This window comes from Perognathus longimembris, chromosome 3 (genome assembly GCF_023159225.1).
Source record: "Perognathus longimembris pacificus isolate PPM17 chromosome 3, ASM2315922v1, whole genome shotgun sequence".
Lineage (NCBI taxonomy): Eukaryota > Metazoa > Chordata > Mammalia > Rodentia > Heteromyidae > Perognathus > Perognathus longimembris.
In genome coordinates this window covers 114,404,801-114,431,442 of record NC_063163.1, presented here as the reverse complement: position 1 = coordinate 114,431,442, position 26,642 = coordinate 114,404,801, and the positions used below count along the sequence as shown (strand labels likewise).

Sequence of the window (26,642 nt, the reverse complement as noted above, 5' to 3'; positions counted from 1 at the left end):
AGGGGGGAGGCCCAGGGCGGGGCGGGGGAGGAGGGGGGAGGAGAGGGGAGGAGGGGGGGTAAGGGGCAGCAGCTCCAAATCAAAACAAATACATCTTTTGGCCCAGGAATTGTTTTCCAAGAGGAGAAATAGGGAGAGGTGGGTGTGGGGGGGGAGACAAAGGCAGGATACCCCCCCTCCACCCCCTCCATTCCAAACCAGGCGGGCGGGGGGGTGAGGAGAGGGAAGGGAAGGGGGAAGGGAGGGAAGGAGGGAAGGGGAGGGCGGAGGATGGAGAGATGGAGGGAAGGAAGGAGAGCAGGGCGCCCAGGGAGAGCGAGTCTGGGGGCCACAGCTCTTGGAGTACCGACCAGAGCTCGCCCGCCTCCTGTGGGGTGCGTACTTTGTTCTGGAAGGTTGTCAGGCGGGGGTGTGAGGGCCAGGCAGGCCTCAGGGCCCAGGGCCCAGGGCCCAGAAGGGGAGCCGGAGGCGCTGGTCTAGTCCCCACCCCTGCCCCAGCCCTGGCCCTCGGGTCAGGTGGAGGGTCGGCCGAGCAGAGGAGGGCAGAGGGGCACAATGCGCTCTGGAGTGGGCGTGGCTGCGCCCTGGAGTGGGCGGGGCTGCGCGCTGTAGTGGCGTGGCTGCACCCTGGGTTGGGTGGGCCGTGCTCTGGAGTGGGCGGGGCTGCGCTCTGGAGTGGGCGGGGCTGCGCGCTGTAGTGGGCGTGGCTGCACCCTGGGTTGGGTGGGCCGTGCTCTGGAGTGGGCGGGGCTGCGCTCTGGAGTGGGCGGGGCTGCGCTCTGGAGTGGGGCCGTACTCTGGAGTAGGTGGGAGCTGCATTCTGGATTGGGCGGGGCTGTGCTCTGGATTGGGCGGGGCGCTCTGGATTGGGCGGGGCTGCGCTCTGGATTGGGTGGGACTGTGCTCTGGATTGGGTGGAGCACTCTGGATTGGGCGGAGCGCTCTGGATTGGGCGGGGCTGTGCTCTGGATTGGGTGGGACTGTGCTCTGGATTGGGTGGAGCACTCTGGATTGGGCGGGGCGCTCTGGATTGGGCGGGGCTGTGCTCTGGATTGGGTGGGACTGTGCTCTGGATTGGGTGGAGCACTCTGGATTGGGCGGGGCTGTGCTCTGGATTGGGCGGGGCTGTGCTCTGTATTGGGTGGAGCGCTCTGGATTGGGCGGGGCTGTGCTCTGGATTGGGCGGGGCTGTGCTCTGGATTGGGTGGAGCGCTCTGGATTGGGCGGGGCTGTGCTCTGGATTGGGCGGGGCTGTGCTCTGGATTGGGCAGGGCTGTGCTCTGGATTGGGTGGAACGGCTTTCACAGTTGAAGATGAGCCCGGTGAGGCTCCGGCCACTGAGCTAAGCTCCACCCCAACCAACCTCCCTCCACAGAGGTTCTTGGCTGTCACAGAACCAAGACACACCTGAGCAGAAGCTTCATGTGGAGACAGACATTTTGGAAGCTTGCTGAGCTGTCAGGAAGAAGTTGAGCTCCACTCTTGATATGTCGGTTCTTGGCAGGATGCTGAGCAAATTATCACACACACACACACACACACACACTTTGCAACTCCACGAGTGTTTGTCCCTTGTTGAGTTCTCAGTGCAAAACAGTCTTATTGAATGGGCAAATAAAAGAATGCTTACAAATACTGTGCCCCAAGATCGGCTGATATTAACAAATTTAACAGGACGGACCCTAAAACACATCAGGCAAGCGTGCTATGTATGGCACGAAGGTGTACTTTGTGTGTGGTATGTCACCTCACTGAAGCCCCATGTGTGGAGCCCAGACTCTTCTCGGTCCCCACCCAAGGGGGGGGGGGGGAAGCAGGAAAGAAAAGACCAAGCACGAAAACCAGTGACAACTGAATTAACTTTATTCTCATCTAACTGCAGATTCAAGGTATACAACTGAACATTGCTATTTTTCTTATGAGACTTATAAATAAAAATACAAAAAATGTTCACTACAAAAAAATCTACTGTTAGTAGGATGTAAAAAATATTCTCTTTGCTATAGAAGGCACAACTTCACTTGGTGACACATGGAGAGAGAAAAAAACCTGCAGCAGTAAATTCGTTTTTTTTTTTCATTTTTTTCATTTTTTTTTCATTTTTTTTCTCTTTTTAAATCTTGTCAGAAACACTGAAATTCCAAATAAAATGCATTAATCTACACGAACCGAAGGCAGGTGCGGAAAGCTGCAACTGAGACTGCACGACTTGGACTGAACTACTTCAGAAGACAGAGAGAACTGGCAAGCACGACTTGGTGGGGGGTGAGGAAGGAATACGGTGAGAAAGATGAGACAAACAGGACCAGGGACCCAGAGGAGGAGAAGAGAGAAGGAAAGGGGCAATGAGAAAGACAGGAGAGACCCAAGAAGACAGGGAAAGAAGGGAGGGAGAAAGGAAGAAAGAATGGGAGGGGAGGGGGAAAAAGAGGGGGAGGGAGAGATCAATTTGTACAAAAAAGAAAAAGAAGAACCAGGAAAGTTGAAGAAACAAAATTGGGCAACCTCCTAGGATCAGGCTAAGAGGAGGTGCTGAGGTAGACATCAACTAGAACATCAATGAATTCAAAACACTATTCTGTAATACAGAGCGATCAGACTGGCACTTGTGCTGTCACCACAAAAAAGACAAGCCACACACACACACACACACACGGACACACACACATACGTACACACACATACACACACAGAGACACACAAATGATAAACCAACAGGACAAAGAAACATAATACCCAAACCAAAAGGCTTAAGTTTTGCTTGGTCCAGCAGGGCCACAGGCCCTCAGTGCTATAACTTACATACATTATATATATATTTATCTTTATATATAGGGTGGATGGCATGGTGTACCATCACGGCTTCTTTACCTTACAAAGATCATGCATAACACTATGGAAACAAATGCTATGATACACACCAGGAGAGGAGACCCTGTCTACAAAGTGGGCTGCCAAGGCCTTGAGGGGGGGAGGGACTGCACTTGCTGATTGGCAGGCTCTGTGTGTGTGTGTGTGTGTGTGTGTGTGTGTTGCGGGGGGGGCATTGCTTGCACTCCCTTTCCCCCACTCTTCCTCTGACCCAATCTCCCAGCTTTGCCCAGGACTCCTCACTTGGCTTCTAGCCTTCATCCACAGGGCTGATCTGTTTCGATTCTCACTGACACAGCCAGGAGATTTTCCAGGGAGGAGGAGACAAATTAGAGGGGAGCGCGGGGGGGGGGGGGGGGAAGATGGGCTGAGGAAAATCAACAGACAAGACTCTTGTCTCTGCTTTTCTCTCATAGCGTGGTACCCCCAGTCCCCCCTGTAGTCTAACTCGCCAGGAAACTTAGCCACAAGTTTCTTCCATCTCCCCTCCTCTCCTGACCAAGTCCACGTCCCCCCCCCACCCCTTTGCTCACTCCTTTCTAAGGTTTCCTATTGCCCCCCCCCAAGACACGTGTACCTATAGCATCCAGAAAGGTACCGCATTTCCTTGTGAAAAGGTCGCAGCTTTTTTCCCCTACATGGAAAAACTGTTCAGGCACAAAGATTACATCAGCCCGCGTTGCCTCCCGGGATTGTACTGGTTCCTGGGTCCCCTGGCCTCCCAACCCAGCCTCACCTCTCAGGTGTCCCATTCTCATATTCACGGCCTCCAGCAAAGCAGCAATGACATGTACTATTTTATATCTCTCTTGCTATATATATATTTCTCTCTCTATATAATTTTTTTCTATCCTATATACACATAGGATTTTAATGCTTTGAGTGAACAGGGAAGGAACACATGGCTAGAAGGGGTGATGTCACCAGAAGCATTCGGGGACTCCCTCGCAGGAGCCGGACACGGGCAAAGGCCCACTAACCCACCCAGGCTTTCCACGATGGAGAAGTTCCCTGTGTTGGTAAGGCAGTAGTAGCGGGTCTCCATTCTGCAGGGCTCTATACTAAAGGCAGCAGAGTAACTCTGAGGACCAGGTGGCCCAAAGAAGAGAGGCGCAAATACACCCCCTCACCTGAAGAGGGCGCCACTTCCACCTTCCTGGTCTCCCCAGCACCCTCACTGCCACCCTATCGCCCCAGATAAGGAAAGAAAGGCCTCTTGGGACAGCCAGGGAAAGCCTGGGTCACTTGAGCATGGCTCTCGCGTCGATCTGTCCTTACAGGCAGGAAGTTTGGAGGAGAGGGCCGTGTTAAACTCCACTGGGGCATCTGGGGTTATGCGGAGGAGCCCAGCAAATACAGGGGTGCCTCTTCAGTCTAGCTGCCTGCCTCTACCTCCCAGGTAGCGCTGCAGAACCCCCCCTCCCCCAGGGGCAGGGGGTGCGGGCAGGTGCTGGGTTAGTACCATCCAATGCTGAAACATACGATTCTGACAACACAGTGTGAGTTTACACACACACACACACACACACACACACACACACGGAGGGATATTTTGGTGGTGGTGGTGATGAATTGTGGGGCTTTATTTTTTGTCTTTTTATTATATTTTTTTCTTTACTTCCTATTCACATTACAAAAGAAAAGGGCAAGGACTTGTAGAACTGACGAAAGAACGGACAAATATTACAAAAATATTACAATTTGTAGAGATCCGCTCAGCCTTCTCAAGCTTTTATGAGTGAGCAGAGAACTGGGGGGGGCGGGGTGGGGGGGCGGGGGGGGCGAGGGACTCGCTAGTTCTATGGAACCGTTTTGAGACTAAGTTTTGTGGGGATTTTTTTGTTTGTTTCTCCCTACCCCTATGAAATGACTTCTTGCTGTTAAAATGCTGTTTTTGTTTTTTTTTCCTGGGCTGTATGGATGTCCTGAGGGTCAGCGAGAGAGTGCCCTCTCTTCCCGGACGGATCGGGGAGGAAGGCTCGGTGCCTAATGATTCTCATCCGTCCACATCGTACACCTGACACCTGTTCTGCTCACAGTAACTCAGGTGTAACTTCTTCCCAACACACTAAGTCATTGTCAGAACTGCAAACTAGCCTCTTCCCTACTTTACCATCCCTAGTCCAGTCTAGTGACAAGTACCCCCTCGTCCACACCCCCCCCACATACGATTTTTAAGGCTTTCTGATTTGGTGGATGAGATTAAAGGGCAGGGCAGGAAGGATGGAGCCGAGGGACAGGGAGGTGGTTACAGCAGCACCCATCCCTCCGACTTCCCTAGATTCCTCTACGCCAACCGCTTCCCTAAACCACCTTCAAACAACGACAGCGAAAACAGAACATCGCAACGCGCTCACCACGTTCTCAGAGAAAGGAAAGAACAGAACAAAGCACAGTACACACACACACGCACACACGCACGCACGCACACACACATACAGAAAAAACAACCCATCAAGCATGAGATGACACCGAGGGCCCATCCCAAGGCAAACGCAACTCTTGCAGATGTGCTTTCTACACGTCAGGGTGGCGAGGCTGGAGGAAATGGGAGCGCTGAGCAGCGGAAGGGAGCTTCGAGAGAAGAAAAGAACAACTGGACGAACGGAAGAGGTAGCTTTTAGAAAACAAACAACACACCACCCAACACAAGACAACCAAGGCCGGGTCTGCTCTCTGCCGTATCTTGCACACGCACACATGCGCACTACCAGCCAGGAAAAAATCTACGTAACGATGTTGGCAAGAAGGACCCCTGCGAGGCCCGACACAGTTGCACGGATGTGGACGGTACGGGCTCCCTCGAGCCCAAAGAGCCCAGCCAATCCTCAGAACTGAGGAAGGTGGGGATTTTTCCCTTCCGAGTATTTCAGGCTGCACGGACGCTGGGTTCAGAGGGCACAGAGGGCAGAGCTCCCCGTGACTCTCGGGGGGGGGGGACAGAGGGTCGCCCATCACCCTCAGCACCCCTCCACCTGCCTTCTCCGCTCGCCCAGCGCTCCCAAGCAGATGTCACGCATTCGGCTCCTGTGCATTCAACTCCCGTGCGACGACGCGTGTGTTTCCTAGCTGAGGGGCTGTTTACCTGGCCGTGTGGGCAGCCTCGGCCAGCTGAAGTCTAAAGCCAACTGCTAACTTACACAAGAACAGGAAAAAAAAGCAACAACAACAAAACAAGAACACCCTCCTTATTCCTCCAAGCCTTCCCTCCCCCAACCTAGAAAAGACGTACAGGGGTTAGAAACCTAAAAAAGCTCATGAGGTCACACACACACACACACACACACACACACACACACAAAACTGAGGTAATTCAAGTACAATGTGCTAACAGGGGACACAGAAACGAAGCAAAACAGAACACAAGGCCAAAGAACTCCTCCTTCTCCCCCTCCTGCCTGTGTGTGGACTGTGAGCCAGAAATTCTGTGCTATTCTCTGGACCTAGGTCCCCTGCCTCCTGCCACACACACACACGCACACATACAAAGCTCACTGGGCCTGGGGTCTCCCAGACCCTGGGCTTTCAAGGGTCCCCAGTAGGACAAAAAGTTCCTCCCCTGGTCGTCACTCCTCCCCTGGGCTGGGCCAATGTTCCCTCTGGCAGGAGTGGCCCTCGGGAGAGAGATCTCTCCTTCCAGGGCCTTTTCAATGGGGCAAGGGGATTCCTTCCCTCAGGAGCTGAAAATGGAGTTCTAGGGATGTGTGTGTTTGACATGGAGGACACATTAGGTTTTATATATATATATATATATATAAGTTTTCCATTTTGGAAGCAAAAGCAGCTCCGCAGGAATCTAGCTCGTGAGTTTTGAGGACCAGGGTGGGGAGCTGGGCTTCTTTTTGTTCTCTGTCCTCAGAACCTAAGTTGAGAGGTGGAGGAGCCCGACGCAACTTTCCCCACAAGGGACCCGAGGAGGGAAGAGCTGCCAGCCCCACGAGGGACCAGGGACGAGGGACGGGAGCCCGCCGGGACCTGCAGGACAGCAGTCAAGCAGGAGCCAGGAGCTCAGGGAGAGTTAGGGGACCGGGAGACCCTGAGGGGCAGCCAGCTGTAGCAGGGCCGGGCGGAGAAAGCAACGGACGAACCCAGTGGTGGAGAGAGAAAGAGCCCTTCCCCTTCCCATGCTGCTCCTAGCAAACCAGAGCTGCCATTTTGAACATCAACCAGGTACCCTTCCTCTTACCATCTGTAGCTCCTCTCTCCATCTTTTGAGGAGACAGGGAGAAGGGGGTGTAATGGGTGGGGGGAGGGGAAGGGGACAGGCAGAAACGGTGTCCATTTCTGGACACAAAAGGAGGGTCTGGGGAGGAGGAGGAGAAAAATATGCCACCGTGTGAATGAACAAAGACCATCCTGGCCCCACCCAAGAAAATCAAGGAGAGGAGAGCCCCCCCCCCCAGAAAAAAGGGCAGGGACTTAGCCCTCGGTATCCCCAGAAGCCACAGAGAGAATTCAAAGCCACATCGCTATCAGGTTTTCCTTCTCTCTCTCTCTCTCTTTTTCCCTTTTCTTTTTTTTTTCCCTTTAAATCTCTTTGCACAGTCCTTCCTCCACTTCATCTTGCTCTCTAGAGCTCCTCTTCCCGGCTTCCCACGCGGCACCCCCCCGTGAGGGACGCCCCTTTCACACGTAGCACAGGTACAGGTACGTCTTCTCTATCCTCCAGTCGGGCGGGATCTCCTCCGGCTTGTGGCCTTTCATGTGCTTCTGCATGGAGGACAGGCTGGGGCAGTACTCGGTGCAGATGGTGCACTGGTAGGGCGAAGCTCCGTTGTGTGTTCTCAGGTGCTTGATCATAGCCGAGTAGTCCCGGGACCGCTGGTGGCACAGCTTGCACTCAAAGGGTTTCTCCCCTGGAAAGAGTGGGTAACACAGGGCAGGAGACAGTGAGGAAGGTAGGAGGTCCCCCACGAGCCTGTGCCACCCCTGGGCTTGTGGGAAAATCTCGGTCCCTGTAGCTCAGCACTCAACAGAACATCCTACGACCATGGACCCAACCTCCCAATATGGCGGCCACTGGGCACATATAGCTACTGAAATGCCTACTGCAACTGGAGTGCCAGACTTTTATTTCTTTCTTATTTTTGCTTTGTTTTATTGTGATCGTTGTAAACAGCCTAATTTAGCTAGTGACTAAGGGCTGTCTGAAGCTCCAGCCCTTTGCCTTGTTATTCTGAACTCTCCCAAAGACTGGTCTTGTCTCTTCTCATTAAGGAAGCGCATGTCCTGAAAGGGTGTGGTAAGAGATTAGGCAAGTCCTTGTGGGAAGGTGGATGGAGTCCTTTCAGAGCTTCTGCTGATGGCCAGTACAGGTTAGGGAAATCCAAGGAACCCAATCTTTTAAAACACACTACACCTGGAGAGATTTCTAGACCATCTCTATCTGTATCTATATATCTATACAGAGCGCAGACAGGCTCCGTCAGATCTTATGCCTTCCCCTCTCAGGTGAGAACGGCGAAGGGCCTCGCCTGCTACCTGGACTTGCCCTTTACCCAAGTACCCCAGAGCTGAGCAGGCTGTGAGGGAACCTTGTTTCAATACAGTAATTAACTGGCCAGCCATCTCGCTATCGATACTCCTCCGTGCAGAGGCCCCAGCAAATAATGAAGTAATGAACAGCCAAAGTGATCTAACTATTGACCAGCTATTTACAATAGTCACTGCCAGTGCCTTTAACGATCCGCTCGCCAGGTTCCATCCCCAACAAGGGGTTAAGGGAACCCCAGGCCTAGGAGAAATCCACTGGGTCACTCAAGTTGTCGGCAATAAGCACCCACCCTCTCCCGGGCTCCAAGCTGGGGGCAGGAAAAGAGAGCTCAGAATATCCGAAGCTCGGCTCCCTAATCCAATCCCCATGGGTCGTTAAGCAGGGCTGCCGGAGTTTACCTCTTCTTCCTCGGTCTCCCCTAGTCTGCCAGGTGAGTTCTTCCATACATCTATCATCCCACCAACTGAGAGGGTGCAGATGGGCGAGCTTTGAATAACTAGCTCTCCAAAAACGCACCCCTGGTAGTGTTAGGCTGTGAATATACCCACTACGGTGGATTTTCAGCAGCCAAGGGGATGCCACTCAACTTGAAACTGGGGAGGAGTAAGCTTTGGAAAGCAATTCCAAGACTCTACTACCCTCAAAACTCAGAAACTTCTGGAAGTCTGGACTGCCTAGACCCCAGGGAAAACAGCTGTTCCTATTTCTTTTATGTAAAAAAAAAAAAAAGGAGTGCGGAAGGCACTAGAAATGATCCACATTTATATGGAGAGAGTATTAAATACATCTCAGTACTAAGTCTAACTTCAAGACTGTCTGACCCTTGTCACAACCTTATTCAATAGATGTGATTTATATTCTAAGTCCCACACAACACGGCACAACTCTAATCTTTACTTTCTGTTGATATGGCCAACTTGAGGACCAATGGATCGATATCATCTGAACTCTTCCCGGGTGTGGCTGCCTCCCCACCCCAGGGGCTGTCCAGGGTCTGCTCTCATGGGACCCTATGCTGAGACTGATTGGTAATGTCTGCCTTGGCCTTGGGACTGGGCGGTGGAACTCAGGCCACCATATTTGCTCTGAACAGTGCTGCTCCTCTTGGGCTCAGCTTCGGACCAGCCTCACCTGGGCGGCTTCCACTCCCCCATTCCCACCCAGGTCTCCTCTCGGTACCTGTGTGCACCCTGTAGTGCGTCTCCAGCTGGTGCTTGAGGCTGAACTTCTTGCCACAGCCGTTGCACTCGTAGGGTTTCTCGCCAGTATGGATGCGCTTGTGGCTTTTCAGTGTGCTCTCATCCCGGAAGCAGCTGCCACAGAACTCACACTCGTACGGGTGGTCACCTGGGGAGGCAAGGGGTTGGGTGAGGGAGGCCCTTGCCTCTCTCCGTCTCCTCTCTAAGAGGGGCACCGTTGGTGCACAGGAGAGTGAGGCTGACTATGTGTACCCCCTCCGGAGGTGACTTCAGATCCACAGCCTCTGCCCACCCTCAGGACGTGAACGTCCACAGGTGACAGCGACCCGGCAGTCACCCACGGGGTAACCGCCAGTCCCAGCTGGCTCAGCGAGGAACCCCAGTCTTCTGAAAGCGGGCTCCGCGAGGGCAGGGCAGGCTTAGGGGCCCTGAGACCTGAACTACTGGCGCAAGTGCCATTCCGGCCTGACCACTGTACCCATGAAAAAATTCTCTTACCTCTCATTGTCCCCCAAACATTCCCACTTCTCCCCTCCTCTACTGTCCAATGTAGCTATTTCCTGTTTAGTTTCTTCCTCCCTCCCCCCACTCTCTCGCCCATGAACTCCAAGTTATCTTCAAAGCCTAGCTCCCATGGCACTCTAGCTGGGACGTTTGCTCTGAGCCCCCTGGTCTGAAGAAAGGACACTGTTTTTCTTTTATTTGCGTGTCCGTAGTAGGACTTGAATGCAGGGTGTCATGCTCTCGTGTGGCTTCTTTTTTTTTGGTCAAGGCGGGTGGCTCTACCACCATCTGAGCCACAGAAATGAGTCTCACAGGTTTTCCTGCCTGGGCTGGCTGTAATACCACAGTCCTCAGATCTCAGCCTCCTAAGCAGCTAGGATTACAAGCATGAGCCTCCAGCATCCAGCTCCCACTTTCTTCTTTAGGGTACTTTTCCCATTAAAATGGGCCCTACATACATGCGGAGGGCTCACTGCCATGCTAAGAATACACCATGTAATCATAAAGGCCACCTGAAAGACATTATTTTCATTTAACAGATGAGAAAAAAAAAAGTGGAGATGCTTGGAGATACTTCAGTCTCGTCCCCAAAGTCACCTAGCTAGCGGAAAGTAGCTGAGCTGGGATTCAAGTTCTGATCTGGTACCTCGCTCTGGTGCTCATTCATTCAATCACTGAATGACATGCTATACCGCACTGACTGGCAGGAGACCACACCTCTAACTCTAAAACGGAAGCATCTGGAAGGTGAGAAGTGAGCCCTCATGCGTCTTGGTAGCCCCAGTATTCAGTCGTCAGGAGGGACTTCCGAGAGATGCCCAGAGAATGCTGGGGTGAAGTGTCTATCCTCCCTCAGTCTGAAATCTATGCCGGTTAAGTGTCTTTTCTGGGGGGGAGGGTGCCCCACTCTTGACTTTCTGGAGGGAGGGAGGATAGGATGTGGGGTTCACCAGCTTGCCTACGGAGCCCAAAGTGAGGGGTGTTACGAAAGGTGCAAGGTGAGGACTCGAGCTACTTATTTATTACAGGAGTGAAGGCGCAGACAATAAAGATAGATTGATCACCCTAGACTTTGTTCATGAATATTTAAATATCGCTGATTCGTCTTGTCACTGTAATTACAATTTCTCTGGGCTGCATCTCCAACAACCACAGTTTATGGTAAAGAATGGCCCACTGTATTTCACTTGTCCCTCTGCAGATGTGCGGGGCTGCCAACCGTGTAATGTCCTCCGCATTTCATACATTTTCTTCAGCTGCTGAAGGTTTAAGTCATCCACAATGACCTACGTTTTTTCATTATCCCCATGTCAAACTGTGCTCGTGCCTGGGCATAAATTGTCCTTCTCCTTATAGACTCGCATGCCTGTGCCTTCACTTCCTCTTTAAAATGATATTTTACTCTCTCCTCTTTCTCTCTCTCATCCGCAGGCCACTAACCAAACCTCCCCCTTCCCGAATGCAAGCCCCATGCCTACATAAATCCTCATCTCCTCTGATGGCTCTGAAGGGTTTTTAAGGCTCTGTGGGGAGTGGATGCCGGGATCTGTTCACTGGCAGCCTCTCTCAGGGGTGGAAGATTTGCAAATAGCACTGAGAGCAAAATGGGTGTGTGTGGGGGGGGGGGGCGTACGTAATCTCTATCAAGGAAACTCAAAGAGTGCAGCCCATCTCTCCATCCAGGTCCTATCAATCCACAAGGTGTGACCTGGCTCAGAGGTACGGCTGGATTGTGGGGGTCCTCAAGGGTGATCTGGAGATAAGGCTGAGTCCTGGAGTTCTTGGTTGGGGAAATCAGTGCCTGCCTATCTTCCTGCTGCCAGGAATGCTCGTTCCCCGGCCTCGCTGAGCCCAAGGGAAGGGAGGCCCGTGTAGGCCTTGGCACTAATTGGCTGTGTGTGTGTGTGTGTGTGTGTGTGTGTGTGTGTGTGTGTACTTGCATGCCACTCAATCTCTGTGTCTGCGCACGTGGCCCCGTCTGGTCTGACATCCAATTCCTCCCCCTCCTCCCTTACCGAATCAGCAACGATTACGACTTTAATCAAAGATTCAGTATCCTCATTAAGATATAAATAAATAAATAAAGCAAGGGCCGTGTGAGACTTCAGCCAGAGCCGGTAATTAAAACGTACATCGGCAGCCACCCGGCCCCTGGGGAGGCGACGGGGGCGGGGGGGGGGGGGGGTTGATGGCTTGTGTGTGTTTTTCACCTCCAGAGGGGGCCCTAAGAGTTTAACCAACAACAGAGGGGTTTGTTTGATCAGATTTTTTTTTTATGAATTTAATTATGAAGTGGATCGCATGTTAAATGAGTTTAAATGGGGACTCTCTCGAGCCTGCCCAGGGAAAGGAATAAAAAGAACTTGGGATAAAAAAGAAAAAAAGAAAAAGACAAGTCACCTCCCCACCCACCCACGTTTTGCAGTCAGATAATCACCCAGCCTGCAACCCTCACCCCAAAGCTAATCGTGCCAGTGTGGCCATAATGTACACAAAACTGGCGGCAGGACTCAAAATCCAATTTGTGGTATGTTGATTAACTCTGTAGACTTGTTAATGAGCTTGACATTAAGTGCAGGACAAACGAGACTAATTAGAGCCCCTCTGGCCTGCCCAGTGCACCTGTGACCTCCCCCCCCCCTTCCTCTACCATTACCTGGTGGTTTCCCTAGCCTTGGCCAGGCCCAGTATCTCCACCCCCTCCTCGGCTCCAGCCCCTCGACTCCTGGGCCCTCCCTCTCGGCCCCTCCCTTCAGCGCAGCTGAGAGTTTATTATATGATGAGCCATGTGAATCAGGGATCCATCAATGCCAAGAGCACGGCTGGACAAACCTACCAAACACAGCTGCTGTGCTAAATGCCTGGCCCCGGTAGCAAATGGGCCAAGAACAACAGAATAGTAATGAGGTATTGTGTCTATGTGTGTATGTGTGTGTGTGGGGGGGGGGGTTGGTTCAAGGCCTATATAAAGCCAGTGTGTGTGTGTATGTGTGTGTGTGTGTGCACGCGCGCACGCATGCGGGCACACATTCATTCCATTCCCTAGAATAAGCAAAGGCTCCCCTCAGCTCCTATCCCTCTCCACAGATCTTTCCCAGTTACTGACACCGGGACAAGCAGTATGAACATAGACGGGTTCATGTCTTTGAAGGGGATGTGGAACCTATCCTGGGTGGACTTACCAGGACGACCATCATTCAAGTCACAGGAGGCCAAATGACTTGACCCAGGCGCTGCAAGGTACCTGGGCTGTCTTTCCTAAGGCAGACTAGGGGACCCATTGAGGTAGGAAGGTGCCCACGGTTGCTGGGAGATCCTTATGCAGTCACCATGGAGAAAGTTCTGGGTACCATTTTTTTCCTCCTTGGGGCCTATACCCTTTGGGTCTGCCATACACCCCCCCCCCCCAAGCAATCCCAGGTATAGACATCTAAGCACCTGGTGATCAGTTCACATCTGCTGCTATAATGCTCCTCGAAGGAGGATAGAAGTGAGGGCCCAGGTAGGTTGCGGAGTGAGGAGGCTTTGTGCTAGCCAGCCACGACAGCCAAGTCCTCTCTCTCCTCCTCCAGCAGGGTCTGTCACCCACGTAGGGTTTGGCTTCATTCTCAATCTCAGCTGTGACAGGACTTGAGAATGAGGACAGAAAGGGAGTCCTACCCTTGATCCCTCTGTGAGGCATGTTGAGGTCTCTACCCTCCCCCTCAGGAATGAGTCACCTGCCCCCTCTCCACCCACCCACACTCTTAAAACCAGGACGGAAGACACACACTCACACACACACACACACACACACAGATTCAAAAATGGACACTCATTTACCCAGTTGCGGTGGGAGAAGATCCCTATTCTTGTTTAAGGGGAAAGAAGAAATGTAAGCCCCCTATTCTCTTGCCCAAAGTCTGCTGCGGGGAAGCAGCGGCCTCCCGGCCCTCACATACCAAGTGTCTCATCTCCTAAATTTAGAGGTCGGTGGCAGGGATGGGTCAGTATCTGGGCACCTGGCCCAGTCTCCTTGACTCACACCCCGCCTCTCACCCCATCTGTGGGTGAACATAGCGTGGTGCATTGTTTAAATACCTTCCTTGGCACTCCCAAACAACATGAAGGCACAGACAGAAGCCTTCTGCTATTGTGGAGAAAAGTACTTTTTTTTTTTTCTTTTTCTGGGTGGCTCTTGGATTGAACTCGGGGCCTCATGCACGTTAGGCAAGTACTCTACCACACAAGTCACACCCCTCAGCTGCCCCCCCCCACTTTTTTTTTCTTAACCTGAGTTTATGTTTCAGATTGGGTTTTGCACCCTCACACTGGCCACCCACCCAGGACCAAGGTCCTCCTATTTCTCCCGTCTGCATGGCTGGGATTACAAGTATGTATGGTTACGCCCAGCCTGTTTCCCAAGGCCTTGTTGACTTTTCCCCCAGCCAGGTGCTGATTCCAGTCCTCCCTCTCTCTGCCTCCCAAGTGGCTAGGATCCGAGAGCGATGGATGGCTTTCACGGGCCGTCCAGAGCCCCAGGCTGACTCTGACATCACTCGTGGAGGTAGAATGGCGGGGGGGGGGGGAGAGGGGGGACGTGGTGAGAATGGCGAGAACTATGGCAGCCTTGAGCCCTACTAGCAGGCCAGCTGTTGTCAGAACCCGCTCTGGTCTGCTTTGCCTCAGAAGCTCTCGAGAGCACTTGCTTAGTTAGGCCGGAGTTTTGGATCCTGCTCTGGACCACTGACTCTGTTTCTGAGTGGGACTTGAAGAATCTGATTTCTTAAGTGAACCTCCTTCCTCTGTGCTGGACACGTGGGATGGGGGAAAGGTCAACACTGGCTGGCACTACAGGAGGAACCTGTGTCCAACCCAGGAGCCCAGAAAGGCTGGAGGCGCCCGAGCCTTTTGCGTGCACCCTAGATCTTTGGAGATGAAGTCCAGACACGTGGGCTCCCAGAATGCCTCACCCGCCCACCTCCCGAAGGCCTTCCTACCTGTGTGCGAGCGCAGGTGGCGTTTGAGAGCCGTGTGGCTGGGGAAGGTGCGGTTGCACTCGCTGCAGATGTAGCTGCGCACGCCGGCATGGACCTCCATGTGCTGCTGGAGCGCGCTCTGCGCCTGGAAACGCTTCCCACACAGCAGACAGAAGACGGCCATGTCCGTGCCTGCAGGAGACAGCAGCAGGAGACACTCGTGAGGGTGGAGACACAGAGGTGGGGTTGCCATTGCTCGAGGAGCCGGCCTGAGGCCTGCAGCCTCCACACCCCCCGCCCCCCGCAGCAGGATGTCTGGGTGGTACCAAGTGTGGGCACATCTGCCCCATGGGGCGGGCACAGGGAAGGTGGTCAGGGAAGGGGGCCAGTCCAGCCTGGTCAGCATGCACAGGAGCGGTGTCCGGGTAAACATCTGTGACACGGCAGCCTTTGCTTCAACCTGAGGATTTCCACCAGCACCGGTGCCCTCTCGAACCCACAGCGCCCACCCCATAGAGCGCGCTGACTAGGCCAGGCGTGCAGACAGCTGTATGCAGACAGTATTCAGGTGCAGGCGTCTCCTTGTGCCTCCTTTGCGATCTTCAGGATGGATGTGCGGGGTGCAGGGGGCACGGATGGAACCCCAGGAGGACTGCCCGAGCCTACACATCCAGCTCAGCCCAGAGGGGCTCTGGTCCCACCTCACAGGGCAGACCCAGACAGCTTCGGTCCTCTACCCTTTCGTTCTATCCAAGCCCCTAGATGCTGCTCCAATCTGCCAGCCCTCCTCTCTCAGGATGGCCTGAAACCACGTCCCTCCCTGTGGAGCTGACCAGGGGACGCTAAGACCGGGCAGAGACGGCAGGTCCCAGGCTAGCGTGGACCCTGGTTACGTCAACACGTTCTAAAGGACAGATAAGACAGTGTGACTCCAAGGAGAGCTGAAGGAATCAAGCCAAGGATGGGAGATGGGGCACCCATGCCAGGCTAAAGCAACACTCGCAGGCTGATTTCAGAGCAGGTGACACGAAGGGCGGGTCCAGGGATGGTGACGAGCCAGGAAAACTAGTCAGATCACGGAGTTCCACGTACACCCACGGCTCAGATGCCACCGAACTGGCACTGCAGGGTCACAGGACTGGTTGCTACGGGCAGCAGATTTGTGTCCCCCTCAACATGAATGTGTTGAAAACCCAACTCTCAATGTGACAGTGATGAGAGGCAGTGGTAGGCACTCTAGGTCATGAGAATGGAGCCCTCAGGATATAATAGGTGCCCTTATTAATAGGAGCTCAGGGCGCTGACTGACCTCCACCACAGGAAGATACTGTCTAAAGTTAGCAATCTGCAACCAGAAAAACAAAAAAGACCTTCACCAAAACCCAACCATACCATTACTTGGGTCTCAATCACCCAGTCTACGGTTATATGCTATAACAGCTCAAACTGGTGGGTGCTAGCAATGGAGGGCAGTATACCACACAGAACAATGGCAGGGACAAACGGCCCCAAAGGGGCAAAGGAGTTGATGGCTCTGGTGCTACCACTAACCAGGGCAGGGACTTTGAGAACAGGAGGGAATAAAATTCCTAGAAGGCAGCTCTATAGGACCTGGGCTTGTGTATGGAGGAGTGGTACTCAGCTCCCAGCCAACCAGTCCCATACCTTGTCAACAGGTACAAAGTTATGTGGTCACCAGCTAGAAAGGAAATATTGCAACGTCCACCCACCGTCTCTTGTCCTTTTCCAGAGATATCACACAAAGCAAAGGGGGTCTCCCTAGCCACCTAGCCACCAATCAAGGCTCAGAGGGGATGGGATGGAAGCTTGGAGGCTTTCTATCCCCTTGCTCCATTCTTCAGCTAGGAAGAGCATAGAGTGATAGGAAAAGATTATTAAAACAAGAGGGGAAAAAAAAAACACCCAGGGAAGTGTGGGTGGGGGGAGGGAGAGTGGATGAGACACAAGAGAAGCTACTGGTGCATGCAACTTAAAAATCTCAAGACTGGATTTCAGTTATTAAACAATTTGCTGTCGTTTCTGCCTAGCTGATTGTTCGCATGTATGATGAGTCAGGGCAGATTCTATTACACTGGGAGATTAAGCAAATAAATGCTAGCTTTTGGAAACACATTAAAATGTGGGGCTATGGAAATAAAATTATCTAGAAAATTGTATTAGCAATTCATTAGCTGCAGTAAGATGTGGAGAGCGACAAGGGACTGGCAGCATTAGAGCACTCCGCTCTCTTTAACGCCTAGCCTAAGTTCTGCTCTCTACTTGAGGAACCTCAGGGCCGGTTCCCCTGGGGAAAGGGAGAGCTTTGCTGCATGGAAATGGCCTTCAGAAATCCAAGCATCAAGCCAGGTGGTCAGTGGCTCACGCCTGACATCCCAGCTATTCAGGAAGCTGAGACCTGAGGACTGCCATTCTAATCCAGCCCAAGAAGTCCTTGAGACTCTTACCTCCAATTAACCAGTGACAAAGCCAGAGATGGGGGTGTGGTTCAGTTTAAGTCAAGTGTCAGTCTTCAGAAGGAAAGCTGAGGGAATAGCACCCAGGTCCTGAGCTCAAGCCTGTAATCCCAGCTACTCACAAGGTAAAGAGTAGGAGAACCTCAGAGGTCAAAGCCATCCTTGACCAAGTGAATAAAACTCCATCTCAGCCAAGAAGAATTGTCACCTGAGGCTGGCCCTAGTCAAAAATTCAAGATCCTATCCCCCCCACCCCAAAAATAGCCAAAGCACAAAAAAGGCTAGGAGCATGGCTCACATAGTAGAGTGCCTGTCTACTGAGTACAAAGATCTACGTTCAAATCCTAACACCAAGGGGGGGGAAAAAACAGTCCAATAACAATTTTTAAAGAGAGGAAAAGACAAAGGGAGGAAAAAGGAAGCAGTGGCCCTAACTCTGCCGCTTCATTTGCCTTGTGGCATGAAGTCATTGAACTTTCTCGGTCCAGAGAATGTCCATCAAATTGGTGGACAAGAGTGGTGGTTGTTGAGAAGGTTAAAGAAGATGCTTGGAAGCTTCAGAGCCGTGCGGTGGTGGCAGAGCCACCATGTGCCTTCTGGATAAGCAGGTGCAGATCCTCACCTGTGGCCAGCGAGGAGAGCTCTGGGTTGAAGTCTCCATTTCTCCCTCAGCCGGACACCCTGGTGCAGTGTCCAGCCCAGAGCACGAATCCTGGCAGCCCTGCACAACATCCAACCCTAAACTGTTTTATGGACTTTGGGTTGCTTCTTCCAGGAAGCCAGCCCCGGCGAAAGCATCCTGCATGAGTTACACCATTTAGGACTCAGGGCCAAGGACAGCATCGTCTAGTGAGTTCTCACCGTTGTAACACATAAAACCTTTACGGCATTTCTTTTTGAGATTGTAAGACTCCTACATGATTAGAAGTCTCCCTAGCAGGAACTGTCACTTTATGTTCCCCAACCTAGAGCAAGAGGCCTGATGCGGATAGGCACCCCCCAAAATACATGTTAATTGGAAAATAAATAAGGGGCCATGGAACAATTACAAAGGAGGGAGGATGATTGTGGTTGGAGCCATCCTACAGAGACAGACCAAAGTCCACGGAGGAGGCCTCGGCGGAGCTCTTCCCACACATTCCCAGTGATGCACAGGCGGCGGATCTCACTGAGGCCTTTTCTCATCGGGCTGGTGTGCGTCTGATGACCCAGCCACTCTGAGCTCTGCTGCTCAGACCATAGGAGGCCCAGTCCACCCACCTGACAGTGGAGCCAGCTGAGAACTCTACTCGTGGCTCCGAATAGAGCTCTTTTTGGCTTTAATATCCTAGGACAGGGAGAGGTGTGTGTGTGTGTGTGTGTGTGTGTGTGTGTGTGTGTGTGTTGCCGGACTACTGAACTCAAGGTTTCACGCTTGATAAGCAAGTGCTCTACCCCTTGGGCTACGTCCTCAATCCCTTTCTTGCTTTAGTTACTTTTCGTATCTGAAAAGGTCTTGCACTTTTGCCCAGATTGGCCTAGATCACAATCCTACTACCTATAGTCTTCGATATAGCTGGGATCATAGGTGCATAACATCTTGCTTATTGACTGAAATGTGGGCATTCATTTACTGTTTTGTTCAGGCTGGCCTAGAATCCTGATCGTCTCTCTCTCCTGGGTAGCTGGGATTACAGGCATGAGCCACTCATAAGTAGCTTGACCCTTGGTATGGCTGGGATGTGGCTTGAACCCTTGAAGACCCATCTGTTAAAGGCTTAATCTTAGCTTGGGGACTTTAAGAGATGGCACCTAGAGGGAGGTCGTTAGGACAATGGAGGCATGCCCTAAGAAGACACCTTCAAGGGCACTTGAAGGGCAGCTCAGTCCCTCCTGTTCCCCTCTCATTGACTTCCTAGCCATGGGGCAGGAAGTCTGTTCCACTTCGAGCTCCTTCCTCCTCATAGGCAACAGGGCCAATTGATTACAGACTAGAACTTGCAAAATTGTGAGCCCAAACCTGTTCACAAGCTAATTATCTCAAGGGTGACAGAAAGCTGACCAGCAGACTTCCATCTCAGTTTATTTACTGAGAACCTAGAATCCATAACCCAATACTGACTTCATAGTGTTGCAATAAGGCTACTGTACGTACGCATGTATATACACACATATGTATACACATACACATATATACATATATACGTGTGTGTGTTTGTGTGTGTGTGTGTGTGTGTGTGTGTGTGTGTGTGTATAGTACTATTCCTAGAGTTTGAACTCAGGGCCTGGGTGCTGTCCCCGACATTCTTATTTTCAAGGCTAGCCACTCTACCACTGAGCCACAGGGCTACGTCCAGCCTTTTCTGAGTCGTTTATTGGAGATAAGAGTCTCACGAACTTCTCTCCCGGGCTGCCTTCCAACCTCAATGCTCAGATCTCAGCCTCCTGAGTAGCTAGGGTTACAGGTGTGAGCCACCAGTGCCCAGCTGATAATGTATTTTTGAGGACAGAAATCCTAAATATGTATTAAAACATTTTCTATGAGTACCTATACTTTGATGTAAATCAGATGTAAAAATCAGCCTCTGCCCAAGGAATTTAAGTCACCAGGCCAAGAAACCAGACTGTTCCCTACTCTTCCAGAAAATGAGTAAGGTCTACCTTATTCTGCTTTCCCAGGACATCTGCCCAGGGTGCGTTTAAATGAGAACAATGGAGTGGAGCTGGCATGGGTGGGCTTGGAACCTGGCTCCAGCAGCCTCTGCAGGTTTCTGGGATCCATTTACAACACTCTTATCCCAGAAGGAAGTGACCCCCACCAGACTCCTCCAATGACAGCAGGGCCAATCTGGGATGCAGAGCATGTTCAACTCACAGACTCCCAAGTTTAATTTTAGAAAAGGAAAAAAAAAATAAGGTAGAAAGCCAGGGCAAGATAGAACAGGAGGCAGGAGGGGTGACAGAGTCTAGGGTATTTATCTCACCTAGGTGATGACGGGGTCTGAAATTACCAGACACAAAACCTTCGTGTTTACACCTGTGTCATTTCCATACCAATTAGCTCTTTAATAGAAAGGAAGGGAAGGATCTGATCGGAGGGGCACACAGCTGGAGAAGGTGCTCAGGTGCTACACCTTCTTGGAGCAAAGCTCTTATTATCTTCCTCTATAAGCTGTTTCCTAATCAAAGGAGCAGAGGGATCTAAATATACTCCTGCTTTTTATGGTAAGCCGGCTGGGCTGACGTGTGTGTGTGTGTGTGTGTGTGTGTGTATGTGTGTGTATGTGTGTGTGCGTGCGCATGTCGGTGTGTGGTGTGTGCACATGCATGTGTGTGTGTGTGAACATGGGTCACAGGTGGTCTTCTCATGGCCAACTTCATCCAACAAAGAAGGGTTGAGGGCCTCCCCTTCTACCCTGAATGGCTCCTTCTTCCTGGAGGAAGAAAATATATATTTCTTTGGTCCCAGTACTAGGACTTGAACTCAGAACCTGGGTGCTATCCTTGAACTTTTTTCCACTCAAGGCTGAGTCTCTACCATTTGTGCCGCGGCTCTACATCCAGCCTTTGGGTGGCGAAGAGATGAGTCTCAGGAACTTTCCTGCACACCTGGTTTTGAAATGCTATCCTCAGATTTTAGTCTCCTGAATAGTTAGGGTTACAGGCATGAGCTACATGCACCTGGCTGAAGATTTTAAAAAAGTGTGTGTGTGTGTGTGTGTGTGTGTGTGTGTGTGTAAATCTTGGTTTAAACTGGAAGCCTCTCCCACTACCCCCATCCATTCCCCCACTCCTGCAGACATGTCTTTCTCTTCTCTCTCTTTCCTAAGACATTTCCACCCTCAGGCCCAGCTCCCGACCATACACCAAAGCCATCACTTTAAATTGCGGCTCCTCTCCTTCCATTCCCCCCCGCTTTCTCCGTCTTTCTTCTGCTTTGCCTCCAGGTTGTTGTTGTCGAAGAAGGTGGCAAAGCTGTATCATCCACTGTTTCTCATATAGACAGGCAGCACAGGCTGAGTCACACCAGAGGCAGGAAGGCTCTGTCTGCATCTTAAGAGGCTGAGGTGGTGTGTGTGTATATGTGTGTGTGTGTGTGTGTGTGTGTGTGTGGACAAGGCAGAAAGGAAACAAAAGCCCATCCAGCCCATAACATCTGTGGTCTTTCCTCGTTCCTCGCTCTGACTTCCCCCCCTAAGCCATCAGTTAGGATTTGGCTCCTTCTCAAGAGATCTCTTGGAGCTAAAGGGCTAGGGGCTCCCTCCTGGTTTCCTCTGGGGTCTGAGGGGTAAATGAGGGGGGAACCAATCCTACTAGCCCCTTTGCCCCCATTGACCACTCCTCCCCTTGGGGCAGGATGGAAGGTCTTACTTAAACTAAATTAGCACTCATCTTTCCAAACCACCCCAGAAGTGGCAAAGCTTCAGACTGAGTGCCTTGTTTATATTTTCAGTCTTCCTATCCTAGCCTTGCTTGGTCTTCTTCTTTCCCTTTGTATCTGCTTAGAACTTTGGAAGGCCATGTGCACTTCTGTATTGCCACCAGAGGAAAGGAAGAGTTTATGGGTTTATATATCATCAGTCAACTTTATATATCCTTGCCGGATAACAACACAGGGGAGGGAGGAGTGTGGGCAGCGGATTCAAATTTGTTTTGAAACTAAGCAATGGATGAGTGACTGCAGTTTCTCAACACACACACACACACACACACACACACACACACACACACACACACACACACACACCCCAGTTTCAGTCTCTTGGGGAATGTAGCTGCCTCCTCCGGCAGTGGCAGCTCGCAGAGCCGGCTCCCGGAAACGGTGTATTTGTTTAGCAGTGAGCCCAGACACAGGCGCATTTCATTACACCGCACCTCCAGCTACAGTAAACAAATTTGTCAGCTCACTAGCTCATTAAGGTGCGCCCTGGACACGCGGGATTTATTGAGACCTGCACAATAAAAGTAACATGAATGGATTTGCTAATTTCGTCAATCACTCCAACAAACCAACCGAGGAAGGGGAGAAACTGGGGGAAGTGGGCAACAGGAAAAGGATGGAAAAGAAAGATAGGAAGGAGGTAAAGGGAGAAAAAGCGGGACATTTTGGTGTGCGAGAGGCAGATGAAAGGGGGTGGCTGGAGACGGGCACTGACGTCAGGGTACACAGCCACCCCCAAGCTCAGTGCACCTTGTCGGCTGGGCCCATTCTAGGGTGCAGGCGTCCTGGGCATTCCTTCCATTCCTCAGATCCTGAGCTCACGAATCTGGGGAGCAGAGGCAATGTGTGGGAATGCCAGAACCTCTGTGTCTCCACAGAGACTGCCTGCCACCTGCTGCATGCGTCCCGGCCTCTAGACTTCCCAACCCAGAGGCTGCGCCTTGCTAGATAGTCTCGAGCGAACTCAACACTTCTACTGTGAGAGCGGAGGGAGAGAAAAAGAGGGAGAGAGAAAGGAAGAAGAGGAGAGGAGGAGAGAGCACAACCATGAATGCGTGCGCTTGTGCCTGGGGAAGGTGGTAATGTGTCCGGGTGGAAAGTAAATCCGGAGAAGTATGCAGCTTTCTGGTCTGTAACTTTCAAAATGACAGCAGGACTGGGGCAAAGGTCAGGGGGTCCAAGGCCTTAAGCACCTCGGCCAGCTGTGGCGGGAAGCCGGGAGCCCACGGGACGCCTGCCCATATAAATCAGCGGCCAGCAGCGCCCGCTGGGGGCGAGGACAATGGGCCCACACGGGGGTAGAAGGTAGGACAATGGGGCCCGGCCAGTGCGCAGGCCCGGAACAAATGTGCCCTGGCACCACGGGGGCCCCCATTTGTGAAACTAATTGGCCCACGATTGAAAAATTGGACCAACTTCAACAGTCCTGAGAGGACTGCAGGAGATAACTTGTGCAGAGGCTGGGCCAGGCCTCGCCCTGAGTTCTGATGTGAGAGCCTCCCAGGGGCGGGCCCCAACTGGCCGGACGGGTGTGGGAGAAGGGATGATTGGGGTTCTGAGGCAGGTGGAGATCACGGCCATTTCCAACACTCAGGGAAGACCCTGCTTTTTCCTCTGGGGTAAAGCTCAAAGGACGGACGCCGTCGACTCTGCAGGTTTCTCAAGTGCAGGAGCTCCTACCCCTCGCAGAGTGGGCGGGCTGGTGGCAGGTAGACAGAAGTTCTGGGCCCCCTGCTTCAGACCACTGTGGACAGTGGGAGGCCTGTTACTCTCTGTGAAGTAAGGCTGCCTGAGGACTACAGGAAGAAACAAGGGCGGGTAGTAATACATGACTGTGATCCCAGCTACACAGGAGGTGGAGGCAGGAAGATCTCAATCTGAGATCTGGCCTGGGCAAAAGCATGAGATACAATCTGAAAAAAACTACTGAAGCAAAAGGGACTGGGGGCATGCATGGCTCAAGTGGTCTCTATGACTTAGAGGACCTGAGTTCAAACTTCAGTGTGTGTGGGCAGGCGGGCGGGGGGGGGGGGAGGATGGAGATCTCAAGAAAGAGGAAGAGGAGGAAGAGGAGAAGGGGGATGAGATGGGAGGTCCTAGGAAGATGGGAAAGCTGGCCCTGCGAGAACGTGAAAGGCTTCCAGGAGGTGTGCTGCAGACGGGTAGCCATGCACATGCACTTGGGGGCCATGCTTGAGTAGCTGGGTCTGAGGAACCTGGGATGAAGGCTGGCTGGGGAACAGGGACTTTCCTCCCATAATCCAAACTAAGGCAATAGCAACAATGCATAGAGGGCGAGTTAGTGGTCTGGCCCTGTCAATTTAATGGCACCATTTCCTTAGCATGCGTCTCCCATCTCTAGGTCTCAGCTGTGTCCAGAACTTAGTGAAGGGCTGAGAGCTTCAACCTGGAGAGAAGACCCCATTTCCTTACTGGTACATTATGTGGTCCCTGGTCTCCATCCTCACTGGCATGCTCCAAGCCTATTTTCATAGTCGTCAACTTCCCCAGCATCCCCCAGAGTCACCTAAGTCCTCCAGGGTCCAGACCACTTCAACTGGACTCTCTTTAAAGCTTTTGGTAAGCCCTAATGCAATGAAGTGGAGGCAGAGGGCCAAGGTGGAAGAGAACAGACCAGAGGAAAGAGAGGCAGGACAAGACAGAGTCCCAGGGTGACAGGATGGAGGAGGGCAGGGAGCAGGGGCTGGGGCCCCAGTAACTCAATGTAATGAAATCCTGATTGTTTCAGATCCACTTAAACATCTGACAAACATTGGCAAGGGAAAGAAAAACCAGCCCATGTAAATAAACAAAATTTAAAAAAAAGAGAGAGAGAGAGAGAAGATGTATTCATTTTCCTGACATTTTAATGGTTCCTCTCCTTGCCCCCAGAAGATGACTACAAATTAAGCAGCATTTAGATGCTTTTTACTGTCAACAATTAAAAGGAGGACGGTGGGCCTGGAGAGTGTGGGGGGCCATTCATTCCCACGGTAACCAGGCTAGCAGAGTCCCAGGGAGGCTTCACGTACTGTATGGCACACACAATGGCCCCAAAGGGACATATACATATATATATCTTCCATGTTGCAGGACATCCAAAGGCAAATTCAAATAGAAAGAGCTCTGGGCACAAAGGTAGCTATTAAGAGGAAGGGCAAGATGGGTCTCTAGAGTTCAAGTCCCAGTAATGGCAGAGTTTAAGCGTGGTCTGGTTCTAACTCACTCAGGGTGCCTATATTTCATGTTAGGTGTGCCCGTGCACGCATGTGTGTGCCCGTGCAAAAAGAACTAGAGATTGCCACTGCTTTGCCATCTTATGGACAACAAAGGACCAAATGAGCAATTCCCAGAATCTTTTCCTACACTCTAGAACAAGTCCGGGAATGGGAGAGAACTCACCCTCTTCCCCAGCTTGGCCTTCCCCCTGGGGATACGACCACCAACCTACACACACACACACACACACACACACACACACACACACACACACACACACACACACACACACTCTACCTGGCCTGAGCCACTGAGCTGCAGTGGATACCAGCGGCTTCTAAGTCCACTTTGCTCAACGCCAAGGAAGGATGTCATTCCAGCATGGACCAGAAGAACGCGCTTACTATTTCAGAAATGAATTCTCTTTATTTATGTATGTTGTTACTTCAACAATGGTTACCAATGCATGTCCCAGCCTAAGACCACTGATTCTTGCGCCTCTCTCTTTCTCTCTCTCTCTCTCTGAAAGGTTCAAACCCAGTCTGTTAGGCTCTGTAGATTCTATTACTAAGAGTCTTGGGTTGTTTTTTTTTTTTCGTTTTTGGGTTTTGGTTTTTTTTTTGGCTAACTCTGTATGATTTACAAGAACCTCTATCATTTTGGGCACCCTTGTACACAATGTTCCAGCATAAAGCGGAGAAAAGAAAAAGATTTCAAAGAGAACAAGGATGGAGGGTGGGATGGGGGTCGTGAGCTGCGGCTTATCATTCTCTTTTCAGCAGTTCGGGGAAAGCAGGAAGAGAGCGGACTACAAACCAGGTGAAGGGGTAAGAGGCAGCATCTAGAAGCAGCCGGGGCCCATTTCTGTGCTGTAAAGTTTAATATGCAGGAGGGACAACGGAGAAATAAAAGAGACACGTCCCCTTTAAAAGGAAATATAATTTACAGTGTGCAGCCAGGCGGCCCATAGTTTCAATCTCGTTTACTATAGAGAAAACTCTGCTAGCTGTTCTCTATCCCACAAATCCGATTTAATCAGACAAGCCAGCCAGCGTGGCTTGGAGTAAAAACGGATAATTAGTAAACAGAGAGCTACTCCAGTGCTTCATTGGCATTCGAGTTGGGCTACTGTGTCGCATTTAAAATGCAGTCTGATGAAGTTTACAAAATCAAACCATTTGTTACTCCTATTGAAGAGGCTTCAGGCCACTTGCAATTAAATTGGAATTAGTGCTCAGAATGAGACACAGCAAATTCATACTAAAAAGGGATCTGACTTTGAGACATTTGACTTCAACAGTTTTCTGTGTTGAGTGTGTGGTTGTTGGGTGTTACTGAAAGATTCTCTACTCACCCCAACTCCAAAGGGCTCCCCCCAACTCGTTGAATTCGTCCCCCCACAACTTGGGTTCGCTTGGGTGGGCTGTGGGAGACGGGGTGGAGGGGGAGGGGAGGGGCAGTCGACACTGGAGGGCCAGCCGAGCGTTCACACCAGGAAGATGC

At 51.7% G+C, this 26,642-nt stretch overlaps 1 protein-coding gene across 3 annotated transcripts in view; it reads right to left on the bottom strand.

Annotated features, from left to right (window-relative positions):
* Window positions 1-1,845: 1,845 nt before the first annotated feature.
* Window positions 1,846-26,642, bottom strand: part of Zbtb16 (zinc finger and BTB domain containing 16) — a 171,138-nt gene continuing 146,341 nt past the window's right edge. For all 3 annotated transcript variants that reach the window (XM_048343875.1, XM_048343878.1, XM_048343877.1), the window contains exons 5-7: window positions 15,048-15,218; window positions 9,545-9,712; window positions 1,846-7,727 (exon numbers count right to left, since the gene is read on the bottom strand). In XM_048343875.1, the coding sequence (XP_048199832.1) occupies window positions 7,498-7,727; window positions 9,545-9,712; window positions 15,048-15,218 (569 nt within the window). In that variant the 3' untranslated portion in view covers window positions 1,846-7,497. The remainder of the gene's footprint in view (window positions 7,728-9,544; window positions 9,713-15,047; window positions 15,219-26,642) is intronic.